General features: G+C 50.9%; 5 protein-coding genes across 7 annotated transcripts; 3 read left to right on the forward strand and 2 right to left on the reverse strand.

Annotated features, from left to right (window-relative positions):
* Positions 1–220: 220 nt before the first annotated feature.
* Positions 221–1,873, reverse strand: AAFC00_006993 (uncharacterized protein; the record flags this gene model as incomplete). Of its 2 annotated transcripts, XM_069347035.1 has the most annotated exons (5): positions 221–649; positions 704–1,246; positions 1,311–1,518; positions 1,585–1,636; positions 1,867–1,873. In XM_069347035.1, the coding sequence occupies 5 exons, from the start codon at positions 1,871–1,873 to the stop codon at positions 221–223; spliced, it is 1,239 nt and encodes a 412-aa protein (XP_069199909.1). The 2 variants fall into 2 exon arrangements, with proteins under 2 accessions (XP_069199909.1, XP_069199908.1); XM_069347034.1 differs by lacking the exon at positions 1,867–1,873 and having other exon boundaries at positions 1,585–1,628.
* A 1,286-nt stretch (positions 1,874–3,159) lies between these two features.
* On the forward strand, positions 3,160–3,585 carry AAFC00_006994 (uncharacterized protein; the record flags this gene model as incomplete). The annotated part of the gene is made up of 3 exons (XM_069347036.1): positions 3,160–3,319; positions 3,372–3,487; positions 3,547–3,585. The coding sequence occupies 3 exons, from the start codon at positions 3,160–3,162 to the stop codon at positions 3,583–3,585; spliced, it is 315 nt and encodes a 104-aa protein (XP_069199910.1).
* A 2,353-nt stretch (positions 3,586–5,938) lies between these two features.
* On the forward strand, positions 5,939–7,259 carry AAFC00_006995 (uncharacterized protein; the record flags this gene model as incomplete). Its single annotated transcript, XM_069347037.1, has 2 exons — positions 5,939–6,052; positions 6,105–7,259. 2 exons carry the CDS (start codon positions 5,939–5,941, stop codon positions 7,257–7,259), a joined length of 1,269 nt encoding a protein of 422 aa, XP_069199911.1.
* An 846-nt stretch (positions 7,260–8,105) lies between these two features.
* Positions 8,106–11,846, forward strand: AAFC00_006996 (uncharacterized protein; the record flags this gene model as incomplete). Of its 2 annotated transcripts, XM_069347039.1 has the most annotated exons (2): positions 8,106–8,115; positions 8,176–11,846. In XM_069347039.1, the coding sequence occupies 2 exons, from the start codon at positions 8,106–8,108 to the stop codon at positions 11,844–11,846; spliced, it is 3,681 nt and encodes a 1,226-aa protein (XP_069199912.1). The 2 variants fall into 2 exon arrangements, with proteins under 2 accessions (XP_069199912.1, XP_069199913.1); XM_069348382.1 differs by having other exon boundaries at positions 8,106–11,846.
* A 1,621-nt stretch (positions 11,847–13,467) lies between these two features.
* Positions 13,468–14,932, reverse strand: AAFC00_006997 (uncharacterized protein; the record flags this gene model as incomplete). The annotated part of the gene is made up of 3 exons (XM_069347040.1): positions 13,468–14,423; positions 14,539–14,695; positions 14,906–14,932. The coding sequence occupies 3 exons, from the start codon at positions 14,930–14,932 to the stop codon at positions 13,468–13,470; spliced, it is 1,140 nt and encodes a 379-aa protein (XP_069199914.1).
* Between the last annotated feature and the right edge of the window lie 727 nt (positions 14,933–15,659).

Genomic DNA, 15,659 nt, shown 5'->3' on the forward strand with positions numbered 1-15,659 from the left:
TCCGCTTCGTTACAGTCTGTAACTCTATAGATAAAGGCGGTCTCCTTTTGATACGATCAGAGGTATAATCGTCATGCTGGCAGGACTCTTTATAAGCTTGATGTAGAATCTAGGCTCGCAACCCGATCAATGACCGACCCATACGCCCATAAACCATATACCCACGCTAATTCGCAAGGACCATACTCGCTCTCTGATACCATCCGCAATTCTCTGTCACCTACTTCTTGTCCTCCGATCCTCCAGAGAGTCCTGAGTTCCTGACCTTTTCGGCCTCTTGCTCGGCCTTGAGCTCGCGAGTCTTGGCCAGCACAACTTCTCTGAAAATTGCGCTCTTGGCCAATTTGCTCAGACTGCGCTTCCTCGTCACCTCTGGACTCTCCTCGGGTACCTTCAGACCACCCTCGAGCGGCTTGTCACTAGCAAGAGCAGCTCCGGCTGCCTCCTTTGCGTGTGCAGGCACATCGTGCTCTGCCGCGTCTTCCTCCTCTTCCTCTTCCTGCATTCTGAGCGCCTCGATACGGTTGGCGAGTTTGACCATCTCGATTCCACGCTTGAGGCGTGCCTTGGCCATGTATGCGCGGATTTCGGGGAGCAAGTCGTGATCTGTCGCACCCTTGCCGGATAGCCATGGATTCTTGAGCGCGTCCTATGTTTTGGTTAGCGACCGTCCAGTATAGGGTGGATACGCCTTGTCACTTACTCCGCTCGTTGCGCGCTTGTGTGGATCAGGGACCAAGAGTGTCATGATGAAGCTCTTCGCTTCCTTGCTGACTTCCTTCCAGTAGCGGTCGTGGAAGATAACGCGGCCGTGCCTGCACTCCTCGATCAGGTCTTGTAGGTTTTCGCTGCGGAAAGGCGAGTAGCCGCAGAGTAGTGTGTAGGTAATAACACCGAGAGACCACATATCGACTGGCTTGCTATGCCCCTTCTTGAGCATGACCTCAGGAGCAGCATATCCGAATGATCCAGCCATTGTCTTCAGCACTCCGTCCGGTGTGTCGAGATGCTTGGCGATACCGAAGTCTGCAAGCACAAGCGCCGAGTCTTCGGCTTTGGTGAGGTAGAGAAGGTTCTCTGGCTTCAGATCGCGATGGACGACGTCGTTTTGGTGAAGGTAGTCCACGGCTTCCAGTACTTGGCGAATCGTCTGGGATGCGTCCTTCTCCGTGAACTTGCCCTTCTCGCAGATACGGTCAAACAGCTCACCACCGGTTGCTAGCTGTGTTACGATGTAGTATTTGTCCTGCACACGCCAAGTCAGCTTTCCCACTCCGACTTGAGATGCCCGCGTTGCCCCAAGGGCTTACCCTTGACTCAAACCAGTCGTAGAACTTGACAATGTGAGGGTGTCTGAGTCTCTGCAACATGTCCAGCTCATCGTATACCATCTGCTCGTTGCCCTTGACGTTCTTCTTCAAGATGATCTTGATGGCAACCTTGCCTTGGGCCGAGTCGGCCTCTCTGACAATACCATAGGTGCCAGCACCCAAGGTCTTGCCGAACTTGTATTTGGCCCTATACAGCGTTCAATCAGCTGGGGTCCAATGTATCTCATGATTTTGGTCCTGGTCGGAGACAAACTTTTTCTCATAGCTGTCAGGTTGCCCATGGAGCTTGTTGAGCATATTTGAGACTGATGGTTGGCCAAATTAGTCTTCAATAGAATCTAAGTGATTGCGAATATCAAATATGTGCGAGTAGGGAGGTTGAAGGTAAGTGGAGTTATCAGGATGGCGGATGTTGTGGTGGCATCCTGACAGGAACCATCACTACCTTATGATAGCAATCGACGTAGACATTCATACGAAGTGGAAGTCTACCGTACTGTCTAATGATTTTGATGGAAAGGAAAGAGCGACTTACAACTCATGTTTGCAGCTTCCAAAGCGCAAGCAGCGCCTCCTCTTTGGTAGCTTTGATAATATTACCTGAGGTAGCTTATCTTGTTTATTGCAAGTCGCCGATTTTCTCAAACACCAGCACACTGCTTCGGGTTCAATCCAAAATTACACTTGGTAGTGGAGGGAAAGAATGACAGTATCAGGGTAGTTTTGGTGCCAAAGATAATTTGCTATCTATACGGGGGGTGAGAGGTAATATTGTTGACCCATCCATCGCATGGCGCAGTCCTGAGGGTTCGGCCTAAACGCACCTTTCACGCCTGGACTAGGCCACAAGTGGGGATCAGGCGGGGTCTCAGGTGCCTGAGCTGAGTTTCATGTATTTTCATAGACCGCCAAACCGGACGGTTTTCTATATTGCCTCTCTGATTTTTCTTGTCATTTTTCTGTTTGCTTGTCTCTTTCAGGCACACTATCCGAATCTCGTCCGTGTCCGATCCCTTCCTGAAAAGTGTTGCGTTTCGCTATATATCACTAAGCTCGTTCCAGTGCTATCAATTTGTGACACATTCGTAACCCTCGCGATCTTGTGATGCGCACTACACCGAGTCAGTCTTGGCCCTCTCCAGGGACGCACGACGACGCGTAGGGAAGCAGCCATCAACGTCATAATTGAGGTCCGCTTTGCGTACCGATCCATGAATTAAACGGGGACTGGGGTAGGTACATTAGATATCGAAAATACAGGTATTCGTGCATCATGGCGGCTGGCACAGGGTATAATTACAACTATTCTTCATTCCCAGGAGTAGCTTCTGATCATCGTTTCGCCCGTGATATCCTTGGATCCACCCTAACTGTACTCACTGATCGATTCAAGCCGACACCCCTCACAAAAAGACGAAATAAGCTTGACCTATATCCCAAACCATCTCCCACTACAAAACGTGTGTTTCCTCCGAACACCGACCTTCAGAACCGTAGGGTACACATTCGGTCTGAACAGATCGCAGACCAAGACGAGTCTTTTCATCGAAGCGAAGCGTATCGACATCGTCAGTCTCTCAGTCTAGCTTCACCAGGAAGCGCAGACTAATAGCATCAGTCATTCAAAACAAGCCTTTGTTGAAGGATCCAATCTCTGCTACCCGAGACCCCAGTCTAATTAGAGCTGGGGTCCATCTTCGACGAGAAAGAATCAGATTACAGAGACGGGCTTGGGAACATCACCGCTTGGAAATTCAGGCCAAGAAACGAGAACGTGAGGTCGAGATAGAGCAACTGCAAAAACTTATCCACGATCGTGTTGCCAAAAATGCCCACAGGAACAGCCTACGCCGCCATTCTGGCCGGGGTGGTAGCCGTACTGGTCGGCGCACTTTACATCTTCGGCATTCCTCCAGCTTGGAAACGGGCAATGGAGGAGAAGGCCCTCGAGACAATGGGAGAGAACAAGGCTTCATACCTGATGAAAGGTTGGTTTCCACAGAACGATCAGGTCTGAATTCCACTAACTGTGCATATTAGACCAGATAAGCAAGATCCCAGCGTCGGACCAAAAGGAAGTAAGCGACATTAGAAGTGGCCTTGGAAACGCCGCTGGTGGCCTGCTTCAAAACCCCATGGGCAAGGCAGTGGGAAACGTAAGCAAACACCTCTCTCACACAATCTCAAAGCCGGCTTTGACTAACGTGTTGTGTAGGCCGGAGACGAAGCCACTCGCCCTCTCACAGGTCGTTGAGCTGCTTCCATGACTGAGTGGAGGTTGCAGTGACGAGACAGAGCAGTAAAGGGACATGGAGGAATCATGCCATGTTTACAGTATTCGAATGAGGCAACGCGGTTACGATCATAGCAAGATCACGATAGCATAGCTTTACACATTATGAGTAAATGCAACTTAACCTAAGAACCTGCTGTCGGGTATAAAATAGTGTAAGACACCTGGCTTTTGTACATAGCAAAGCTACCGTACGTTGCCTTACATCTGCGAGTAGTGTGCCTCGTGTGCCTTAGCCACATGCAAAGCGCCATGCCAAGCCGGTGTCGAGCCAGGTCTGCTAGGCTACCTATCCTAGTAGTCTATTATTGTCACACGGTCTAAGAGATGCCTAAGACCTTACCTTAGGGTGCTCATTTCTGATTATTGTTCTACGAGAGGATTCTGTCGACATTACGCAAAACTTAGCTGCACTGACTTGGTTCTGTCTTGAGGGTTGTGATCTACTTCAGCTGTGTAACAACGTTGATCCGCAACAAAGTAGGCGATTCTGCCGAAGTCCGATCATCAGACACGCGACCCTGTCTGGCTCATGCGGCTCTGACTGATCGGAACCTCACTTTCATTCCTACCTTATATTGACCCAAACGATCACTGTCATAGCGTCTCCAAAATACTGCAATATTCGACAGCAGCACTTGGCAACTTTTATGAAAGTCGTCTAGATAATAATTCTGTCCAGAGACGATTCCTCGCCCAGTCAATACAGTACCGACGTCGATCGTCAAGATGATGAGCACGAAGAGATTACAGAAGGTATTCATAGGGTTGGGCGTAGTTCATTAAGTCAAGCCACTGATTACACCATAGGAACTTGTCAAGGTGCTCTAGTCCCATACTCAAGGACATAAATCGCATAAGACTAACCATCGTGTCTTGGGAAGATCAATGGTCAACTTGCACCCGGCATCACATTAGTTTCAGCGGATGATCTACGATCCTGGGTCATGGACATTCAGGTCATGGACGCCAACCCAATCTACCAGGATCAGACATATCGCCTCAAATTTTTATTCAGTCAGAGCTATCCTATAGGTACGATTTCCATCTCGTTGTGGACGATGTAGTCCTTTCTACCTTGCTGTGCGGGTTTGCCCCTCCGAGTCTAATGTCAGCTCATCTCGGACTCCTGTAAATTGACCCTCATCAAATAGAAGCACCAGAGGTAGTGTTCGTAACCTCGGCCTCGCCTCCTCGACCCATTCCTATGCACCCGCACATATACTCAAACGGAATCATCTGTCTCGACTTGCTATCATCTCAGGGCTGGTCTCCGGTTCAAAATGTCGAGAGCGTCTGTCTTAGCATTCAAAGCATGCTTACTGGTAATTCCAAAAATGAACGTCCACCTGGCGATGACGATTTCGTGCGCACGAATCGACTAAGGCCCAGAGACGTCAATTTTGTGTTTCACGACAGCACGGTCTAGATGATGGATACGGTGTACGAGTTGATTCCAGGATCAGCATACATTTTGCGCCAGTGTGCGAGGATCGATGCTGAGCACCTATCGTTCGAGGCAAGTAAGTAAGCATTTGTAGCATTTTTCTCGGGCGTTGAGCAGGAGGCGCGGACTTGTGGGAACATTTCACGGGACAAGTCATTATCACCATAGCGTGGTATCCAGGCGAAGTGCAGCAAGGGACAACGATCGGGCTTTCAATGACTGATACAGCCACTTATCGATATCCTTGCGTTATCGAAAGAATCAGAACAAGGGCAATATGATTTCTAGTACAATGTTTTTCTTATGCAAGCAGCTCAAATGGAGCTAGATTCCGAATTTCATTGCACTTCACTCGGACCATCATCATTGCCACGAAATGATACAAGGCTCAAAATTCACACCTGACCTTGACGAATTATCTTTGTGAGGAGGACTCTGATATGCTAATTGACGTTACCTCCTAATCTAAGTCACAAGCATACGATGGACGACTATGAGAACGATGGAGAAACAATGAAGCAGCATATCGCCTGTCCTCTGCGAACATTGGCTTTCCAACGGAAGCAGGAATGAAGAACACTTCGATCTGAAACATGAGAAACAAGATAGGTCTGACTGCTCATGTTGCTTGTGTGTGTGAAATGGAAAATGCACCCGCCTAGGTATATTCGAGCGCAGCTGGTCGCCGAGGATCAAAGGCAGCATCAGGCACAAACCGCATCCAGCCTTGTGATGCGTGTCGACCCAACACGACTAAGCGATCTACGAACAGTGAAAAACAGATGCCTGAGAATCAGACTAATGTTTACTCTTTTGTAAGTGGGTCATCCTATCAACCATTCGCTGACCACCAGGCCGATCTTCAACATGAAGTACAATTCTCTCGAATACAAAATACAGTACATCAAAGCACTCTTCGTTGCTCGTCAGTACCGACGCTGCGTCCAGCAAAGTGAAGAGCTGCTTGGAACGGGACAATACGTGAGTACATGCAGTCTTTCCCTTCGAGGTCGGTATGACTGACACGAGCCAGACCGAACATGCTCATCATGTGTATCTTCACTTCTTCGCTGCCGTATCGTATGAGAGTCTTGGGAAGATCATGCATGATTATTCGACAACGAAGATCCCTGCATATGCGAGTGCCGAAATCCACTATGCTGAGGCCATCGAAGCCATTACGAAGGCTCTAAGAGTGCCTCTGTTGACGGAGCCCCAATCTGGCCAAGGGCAACACGGCAAGCCTGTATGGTCGTCAGCACATTTCGACATCGGACATGCAGAAGAACTTCCCGACACACCGACACGTTCGCACAGGTCTATGTGGAAGCCCGACATGCGCAAAAGCACTGTGATGATCCAGCCTGCTATTCCCAACTTGTATCCGACAATTGTGACCGAGGCTTCGGCCTCTACGATGGACGATGCAGATGATCCTGTTAAACGTGCAGACAGAGCTACGATCACAACTCCGCTGAAGCCATTCAGACCGATTTCGAGTGCACAGCTACTGGAGTCAGGAGCTTTCAATTCAATCACATCTCCCGCCGACAAAGATCCCTTCAACGATGATGATGATGATGATGATGATGATGATGATGATGATGATGAGGACCGAGCCAAGTCGTCCCTATCCCTCTTCATCAGTCCGATGCTCGGCCCGACCCCACGATACGAGCGCAGTCATAGCCCAACGCGGAGCTCCAGGTGCAGAGAATGGGCGTTGGGAGGATTGCCTTTGGACAACGCCATCAGTAATGAGAGAATCGTGGGTGTGTACGAATCACCATTGAGGACTAAACACAACACTCCAGAAGCACGCTACACTCAGCACCTTGCAGCTTTCAAGGTCCAGCTGCATGAATACAAGACCGAAGTCCAGCGACTCAAGACAGAGACAGTCGCAGCACAGGCTGAGCGGGCCCAGCGTCGCGCACAAATGGCACTTGGAGGTCCTGCTCCTGCAAATACCAGGCTTCCGTCCAGCAGGAGCTTCTGGTCCTTCAAGGATCCTCAAGCGGAAAAGGCTGAGATGAGAGATCGCATACGGAGAAGGAAGGCGAGTGGATGGGTCAAAGAACGTTTCGATCCGTCGAGGTATCTCGAGCTCGCTGACGTCGCGATGATGGAGCTCAGGGGACTAGTCGGTGTTGATATGGAGGAGGAAATCGGAGACTACAGTGTCTGATGTTTTGAATCGACACACTATAACTGCGTCCAGTGTATGGGTAAACGGCTTGCGCTTCTTTTCCATACGATAGCCTTGTATAATATTGATTCTTTTGTTAGGCTGTTGTGATCCAAGTGATAGTATTTGCAGAGTGAAGTAAGCAGATGTAACTCATGTGACAACACGATGGAGTAAGAAATCCAAGAGATATATACAGCTATATAATTACTTTTCTCATCTTAGCATCTTCCGTGGCGCAATTGGCTAGCGCGTTCGACTGTTAGCGAAAGACGTAAGTGTCTTTCCAGCAATCGAGAGGTTCCTAGTTCAAGCCTAGGCGGGAGAGATTAGCTTTTTGCACTTCACCTCGACTCAAAGTGCTACTACACTCTTTGTGTGGTGTATGCAAATGGTGTTGCTCTTTCTTGTGATGTCTACATATGTAACGAGGAGCAGTAGTCTATCGCAAGGTCAAACTAGCACCAACAACTACAGTTCTATGGGACGATGGTTGGTCGGGTTTGCTCTGTAAAGTGATGCTGGCTCAGACCATTAGCAAAGGTAGATGCCGAAGTTCATCCACCGAAGTGGTATGCACCTGTACCTTCCATCTCAGTGTCTGGTTCCCTTTTGGTTACAACAAACTGCACCTGTGTAGAAGCATTCCGACATTCACAAATACACCTCAACTAATCGCGCATCCTCTATCTTTCTATCAGCACTTCCACTGCCATCCAATCAATCATCTATGGCAGCACCTTTTCTAGTGACGCACGCGACAATCATCTGTCCAAAGCTCTAGGAACATCACCAGACCCCGCGACCTTCTTCGTGCCGCAGTCATCTGATCATATAGCACACATCATGTCTGACGGTGAGTCTGCGTCTGTGGTAGGATACAGCAGAGCGACCATAGCTGACAGCGCACCCACAGCGGAGATCAAGCGCCTGCAGGCGGAACGTAAAGGTTTCAAAGCCTTTGATCAATCAAACACACGCTCTAACCCCAACAAGACCTCTTTCACCGAGAACGCCGACACTGAGTTATACGGCAGCGACAGCGGCGACAAGTTCGCCGGCTACAACACTTCCATCGCCGTCAACGACGATGCAGACCAGGACATGGACGATGTTGACGGCGACGGCGACGGCGACGGCGACGGCAACGGCGAGGATTCTTCACGGCGACTGGTTGGACAATACACGGCCAGCAAGGAGATCATGAACGAGTACGCACATGGCGAGGAGGATATCCTGCTTGGACGCGAGGGCCAGGCTCAGATCCAGAGTCGCGAAACCGACTACCAGAAACGACGCTTCAACCGCCAGCTCAGCCCGACCCGAGCCGATCCCTACTCCAAGAACGGCGAAGAGAATGGCGCAAGCTACAAGGAGATCATGCAGCAGAGGGAGATTGAGCGCGAGGAAGAGAGAGTGCTCAAGCTGATCGCCGAAAAGCAGGCTCAGGGTGGAGATGAGATGGATGGCGTGGTCGAGCATAAGCCCACCCTGAAGCTGGACAACGGAGATGCGAATGGAGACACGAACGGCGCAGCGAAAGAGAACGGAGTCAACGGAACCGATGCTGCAGCAGCTGCACCGCGGAAGCGCAAGAACAGATGGGACACTCCGGCGACCGACGATGCCACCAACGGCGTCAAGGCCGAAGGTGCAGTGCAGCCAAAGCGCTCGAGGTGGGACTCTACACCCGCCCCGGAGGACGGAGCTGCTGCGCCAAAGAGAAAGTCTCGATTCGACATGGCTCCTTCGCTTGCTGCTGCTACTCCTGTTGGAAACGCTGGTCTTGCCACGCCCGTTCACCCTACTCAATCCGCCACACCAGCTTTTGGATTTGGAACAGACATCTCAGGCCGCAATGCCCCTCTTTCGGACGAAGAGCTGGACGCCATGCTGCCTTCCGAAGGTTACAAGATTCTTCCCTTCCCACCTGGCTATGAGCCGCTGCGCGCGCCCGCACATCGGGTGACAGCAACGCCCGCCTCGCTTCAGGGAGGCTTCATGATGCAGGAGTCAGTCGACCCGCGCTCGCTGGGCCAGGATCTCTCTTCTGAGCTCCAGCACATGGGCGATCTCCGCATGAAGCCCGAGGACGTTACCTACTTTGGCAAGCTGGCCGACGGACGCAACGAGACCGAGATGAGTGTGGAAGAGCTCAAGGAGCGAAAGATCATGCGCCTCCTGCTCAAGGTGAAGAACGGCACTCCGCCAATGCGAAAGACAGCTCTTCGTCAACTCACAGACAACGCTCGCTCCTTTGGCGCCGGCCCTCTTTTTGATCAAATCTTACCACTGCTGATGGAGAAGACGCTGGAGGACCAGGAACGGCACTTGCTGGTCAAGGTCATCGACCGTATCCTCTACAAGCTTGACGATCTCGTCCGCCCCTTCACCCACAAGATCCTCGTCGTTATCGAGCCTCTTCTCATTGATCAAGACTACTATGCCCGTGTCGAGGGCCGAGAGATCATCTCGAACTTGGCCAAGGCTGCCGGTCTTGCACACATGATCTCCACCATGCGTCCAGATATCGATCACTCGGACGAGTATGTGCGAAACACCACAGCTCGTGCTTTCGCTGTCGTTGCGAGCGCCCTGGGCATCCCTGCCCTTCTGCCTTTCCTCCGAGCTGTGTGCAAGAGCAAAAAGTCGTGGCAGGCCAGACACACGGGTGTCAAGATCGTGCAGCAGATCCCCATCCTCATGGGTTGCGCAGTCTTGCCACATCTGAAGGGTCTGGTCGACTGTATCGGCGACAATCTGAACGATGAGCAGACCAAGGTCAGGACTGTCACAGCATTGGCTATTGCTGCACTTGCCGAGGCAGCAAATCCCTACGGTATCGAGAGCTTCGATGATATCCTGAATCCCCTCTGGACCGGTGCACGCAAGCAGCGCGGTAAGGGTCTTGCAGCCTTCCTCAAAGCAGTCGGATTCGTCGTGCCCCTCATGGATGAAGAATTTGCCAACTACTACGTCAGCCAGATCATGGAGATTTTGCTGCGAGAGTTCTCTTCGCCAGATGAGGAGATGAAGAAGGTCGTCTTGAAAGTTCTCTCGCAGTGCGCAAACACCAACGGTGTCACTGCCGCGTACCTCAAGGACACTGTCTTGGATGACTTCTTCAAGAGTTTCTGGGTGCGCAGGATGGCCCTCGACAGACGCAACTACGTCCAGGTCGTCGAAACCACCGGCGATCTCGGCAAGAAGGTCGGATGCGGCGAGATTGTTGAACGCATCGTCGACAACCTCAAGGACGAGAGTGAAGCTTACCGAAAGATGACCATGGAGACGATCGAGAAGAGTATTGCAAGCTTAGGTGCTGCCGACATCAACGAGCGACTCGAAGAGCGTTTGGTCGACGGTATCCTTACCGCCTTTCAGGAGCAAACCGTCGAGGATGTCACTATCCTCAACGGCTTTGGCACTGTGGTGAATGCTCTTGATACTCGATGCACGCCCTACCTACCACAGATTGCTAGTACAATCCTCTTTCGAATGAGTAACAAGTCCCCTACCGTCAGACAACAGGCCGCCGATCTCATTTCACGTATTGCCATTGTCATGAAGAACTGCGGGCAAGAGGGAGCACTGGGAACGATTTCTTTGAACCTTTACGAGAATCTGGGTGAAGAATATCCCGAAGTCCTTGGTTCTGTACTCGGAGCGCTACGATCTATCGTCACCGTGGTTGGTATCAACCAGGTCAATCCACCCATCAAAGACCTTCTCCCGCGACTGACCCCTATCCTGCGTAATCGTCACGAGAAGGTCCAAGAGAACACCATCGACTTGGTGGGTCGTATCGCAGACCGTGCGCCCGAAAGCGTCAACCCTCGCGAATGGATGCGCATCTGCTTCGAACTTCTCGACATGCTGAAAGCTCATAAGAAGGGTATCCGAAGAGCAGCGAACAACACTTTTGGTTTTATCGCCAAGGCAATCGGACCCCAAGATGTCCTGGCCACGCTCCTCAACAACCTCCGCGTCCAAGAACGTCAGTCCCGCGTCTGTACTGCTGTTGCCATTGGTATCGTGGCCGAGACCTGCGCACCCTTTACCGTTCTGCCTGCTCTCATGAACGAGTACCGCGTGCCCGAGCTCAACGTGCAGAACGGTGTGCTCAAGTCCCTTTCTTTCCTGTTCGAGTATATTGGAGAAATGGCCAAAGACTACGTCTACGCCGTGACCCCTCTCCTCGAAGACGCGCTCATTGACCGCGATCAAGTCCATCGCCAGACTGCCGCCTCGGTCGTCAAGCACGTCGCGCTCGGCGTCGTCGGCCTCGGCTGCGAAGACGCAATGCTCCATCTCCTAAACCTGCTCTTGCCCAACGTCTTCGAAACCTCGCCGCACGTCATCGACCGCATGATCGAAGCCATTGACGCTGTGCGTGTCGCCACCGGCACAGGCGTCGTGCTCAACTATGTCTGGGCTGGTCTCTTCCACCCTGCGCGTAAAGTCAGGACCCCGTACTGGAGACTCTATAACGATGCCTATGTCCACGCCGCTGATGCAATGGTGCCGTTTTACCCTAACCTCGAGGAGGAGTCGTTGGCCAGACACGAGTTGATGGCTATCTTTTGAGTTGTTTCATGGCCCCTTGCCCTGTCCTTTCTATTTCGGGGCTGGCTGGCCGAGCTTTTGCATTTTCACGTATTGCGCCTGCTGAGAACAATGCGAGAAGAACGGTTGAAGATCTTGTTGTAGTAGTGCTGGAAGATCCGAACAATCAAGCGAAGGATTGCAGAAAAGACTAGTAGTAAAGTCCTGTTATAATTCAGCTAGTAGTGGTACGAGAGAAAGCAATTGAAGTAGTACAGAGATCAATCAACCAGTAGTATCACCAGAAGACCGAAACGAACACGCTCAGAGAAAGGCAGACGTATCGTCGTGCATATCCTGCTCTGCTTTTCGTCAACGACCTGATATTCCCGTTTCGTTCAATCTCGACCATCACTGCCAGAAAAGACAGAGACAACAAGGACACTTGACCATGAACCTTCATCAGTCAGAAGGCAGGCCATTCGCCAACTTGCAGATTAAAGAGTCATCGAGACGTGAAAGGAAAGTCTCGATTTTAATCTCGTTTACTATCTCATCTACACAGCCTCATATGAGCCCTAGGAGAGAGATTGAATGAGTGAATGGTCCTATGAGTGCATGGACTAGATCGATGAATAAGTGGATGATTATACGAGTGACTGGATAATGAACGGGTTTGTTAGAGCAGGTTTAGACTACACTACGTACCAGTTAGCTACACTGACCACTTCCCTCTCCCCCGCCACCTCTTTTCTGCTTGCGCAATTAAGCTGGCTGCCTGAATATCTTGAAACCCTGGCCTTCCGTGCGTGGTGGGTCCTTCTTCCGCGTTTAGAAAGACGGGTAGTCGCCTCTTGTTCCTTTTCCTTTTCTATCTGCTTGTATCGCTTGTTTTAATCTGCCCTTCCTCTTTCGCAACTAGGGAGGTGGAGTGGTCGCCTCTTGTCCCTTACCTCTTGCTTTTGATCACTTGTAGCAACCCCGCTTGAATTGCTTCGTTCTTGCATTTCTCCGTATCGTATTGCACTGCACTGCAATGCGTGTCGTGGCGATATCCTCACTACGGCCTCCCTCGCGAGTTGTTTCCCGCTTTCAGTAATAGGTCTTTGTATCGAGGTGTGTTCGATGACTGAGTAGATACCCTTTTCACGGCAGTAGGGCGCGGGGTTAAAACTGCTTGTAGGACTGCATGGTCTGCTAGGTGGATGTCTTGGGTGCGATCTCCTGGGTAGGGTCTAGCCTAGCCTAGCCTGTCTTTCTAGGTCTGGTCTTCGAGTCGTGCTTCGACTTGGGGGTTAGCAGATTTTGCTCGGCCCAGGGTGTGCTGTTCCAGAGGTTGGCATTCGAGGCCTTTTCTTGTCGAGTATGTTGCTAGTGCAGCAGCGGTTGTGATATGCGCTTTGCTGGCTCTGGTGTGGGAACGAAGAGCGTTGTTGGTTATTGTCGGAACCGCTCGCGGTTTTATATGGTTACGTTGCTTCGATGTCGGGGCTCCGGGGGTGAGTGTAGTTAGGTAACTATACTCCTTTGGCCGGGGCTTAGACAAATAACCAAGCCGATTTCCTCGCCATCTTGAATCAATATGAAGGAGAAACACGAGTCTCAATCATAACCCCCATCTGGCTGCCCATTGCCCGACGTAAACGACAAGCTAACCACACACTCAACTAAGCTTAGCACCCTTGCCCTCCTTCTTCGCCTTCATCATGACGTCTCTAGTCAGCACCTCGCCAGACTTCTTCTCAGCAGACAGTCGTCCAATCTTCATCAATCTCGCAATCATATCCTCGTCTCCGAAATGGCTGTTGTGTTCAAAGTCCGGCTCTCGTACATAAGCGACTCTTGCCGCATCGACGAGGATGCGAGCAGTCATGCCGAAGACTCTATATCTCGGCTGAGCGAGTGCGTCATCACTTTCAGTCTCTGCTGGCTTTCTAGGCGGCGGTCTTGACCTTGCGGCAGTATCTGCAGCTTCCTTCTGGATTTCTCCCCCTTTGTGTTTCTGATCAGCGAGCAAAACAGGCGTCTGGCTCTTCGGCGAACACGGCGCAACACGTGCATCCAACCCGGTATTCTCGGCATTCGCAGACCGGAAAACACTCCCCTTTCGCACAGTCGGCACGAAGAACTGGTGCATGCGCCACGGCTCCTCGTGCCACGAGTGCCAGGCGCCTTTGTACCATGTGCCCGGCACGCCGTCTCGGTCTGCGGGCTCGAGATCGAGTGCAGAGAGGAAGTTTGCGAATGGCGCCGTGAATACTGCCGCGACTTCTTTGGCGTCTAGCTTGGGTAACAGATCGCGCGCGGGGTCGGGGTCGCGGGGACTGCTTCCGTTCAAATCGTCATCTTGCGTAGACGACTCATCCACCAAAGACTGGTCATCGACCAGCGCTCGCTGTCGCTTATGCCTCAGCCACGCAACGCAGGGTCTGACGCCGAGCTCGGTCATGGCTAGGTTGGCTGGTAGTTCTGTGAGGTGCTCGACGGAGTATCCGGGTGGTAGTTTGTCGTCGCTCATCGGAAGTCCGATCTCTTCGAATGCCTCGCGGCGTGCCGTATGCCATGGCGTCTCTGATAATGCATCCGCTTTGCCACCGGGCAGCGCTGCTTGACCTGCATCTGTTTTACACGCTCGTTAGCCTATCTACCTTACATTTTGAAGTCTGTCCGTTAAGCAGACACCAAAATCCACATGTAGCACGAAAACACGGGGGATGAAAAGACAGAACCATACAATTCCTAAGCTTACTACTCCTTATAGTAAGCACGACCCTCAAATCGCCCTTTGGATCCGCAAAAAGCAGTATCAAGACCGCAGCTCGCCGTGTCAAAGGCAAGTGGTAGTACTGTGTAGGCGGTGCGACGAAAGAGCGTAGACGGGCGATCGCAGCCTGTCATATTGTCTCTGTTAGCGAGGATACTAGAGGCGAATGGTATTTGTTCTTTTGTCATAGGTCTGGATTGGAATGTCCCACGACTATGCTTTTCTTCTTTTTTTTCGTTTCAAAGGCAAGGCGGGCAGGGTATAGCAGATCCACCGTGACAATTCTTGAAAAGGTTGGATTCAAAGAGTCCAACTGAGAGACATACTGAGTACTCACCTTCGAAGCAGGAGAAAGAGCAACCATCGCTCGATATCGATTTCAAAATTTCACGACGATCTCATTAACACAAATCTAAAAAAGCAAGGCTGGCTCACCCTTCCGAACCACACACTCCTACGAACAACCAAAAACAAGATGTATGTAATAGTGTTGCTAGTCTTCTCATTTGTACACGATACCATGATGGATACAATCGATGAAGTCAATGGATCGACACGCTCGCTCGCTTAGCCGAGGTCCGATTAGATCGATAAGCTTGGCGGCTGGCTGTGCAGCAGCAGCATGGGGGAGCGAGTAGAGTTGCTTTGGACGCTCATGCATACATGTACTATACAACCATTCACGAGTGGGTTTCGTGCCATACTTAAGAGTGGAAGAGTGACAGAATGACAGGCTGTAAACAGATTTCAGTACAAGTATGGCCGATAAGCACATTCATTCATCACCACATTTTCTCGGAAAGCAGAATCATGTAGAGAAAAGATCAGGCTCGATTGACACATTATGTATTCACCTTCCAATGTGTTCTTTGTATGACCAGACATGTAAAGAAGAAACGGTCAAAAAGACAGTAAACAAGGAGATGAAGCACTTTGCAACAAGAAAAAGAAGACAGAAAATGAGATTACCACATGGCGAAATCGAAAAGGAAGAAAAGAAAACCCGATTTGAATTACATAAAAAGAACGCCACGCTTCCTGGTATCATCGATAAAAGTTTTTGGAACGGGACTCAACCAGAGGTCCATGGC

The sequence above is a fragment of the Neodothiora populina genome (genome assembly GCF_041146345.1).
Source record: "Neodothiora populina strain CPC 39397 chromosome Unknown canker_contig_8, whole genome shotgun sequence".
NCBI lineage: Eukaryota > Fungi > Ascomycota > Dothideomycetes > Dothideales > Dothioraceae > Neodothiora > Neodothiora populina.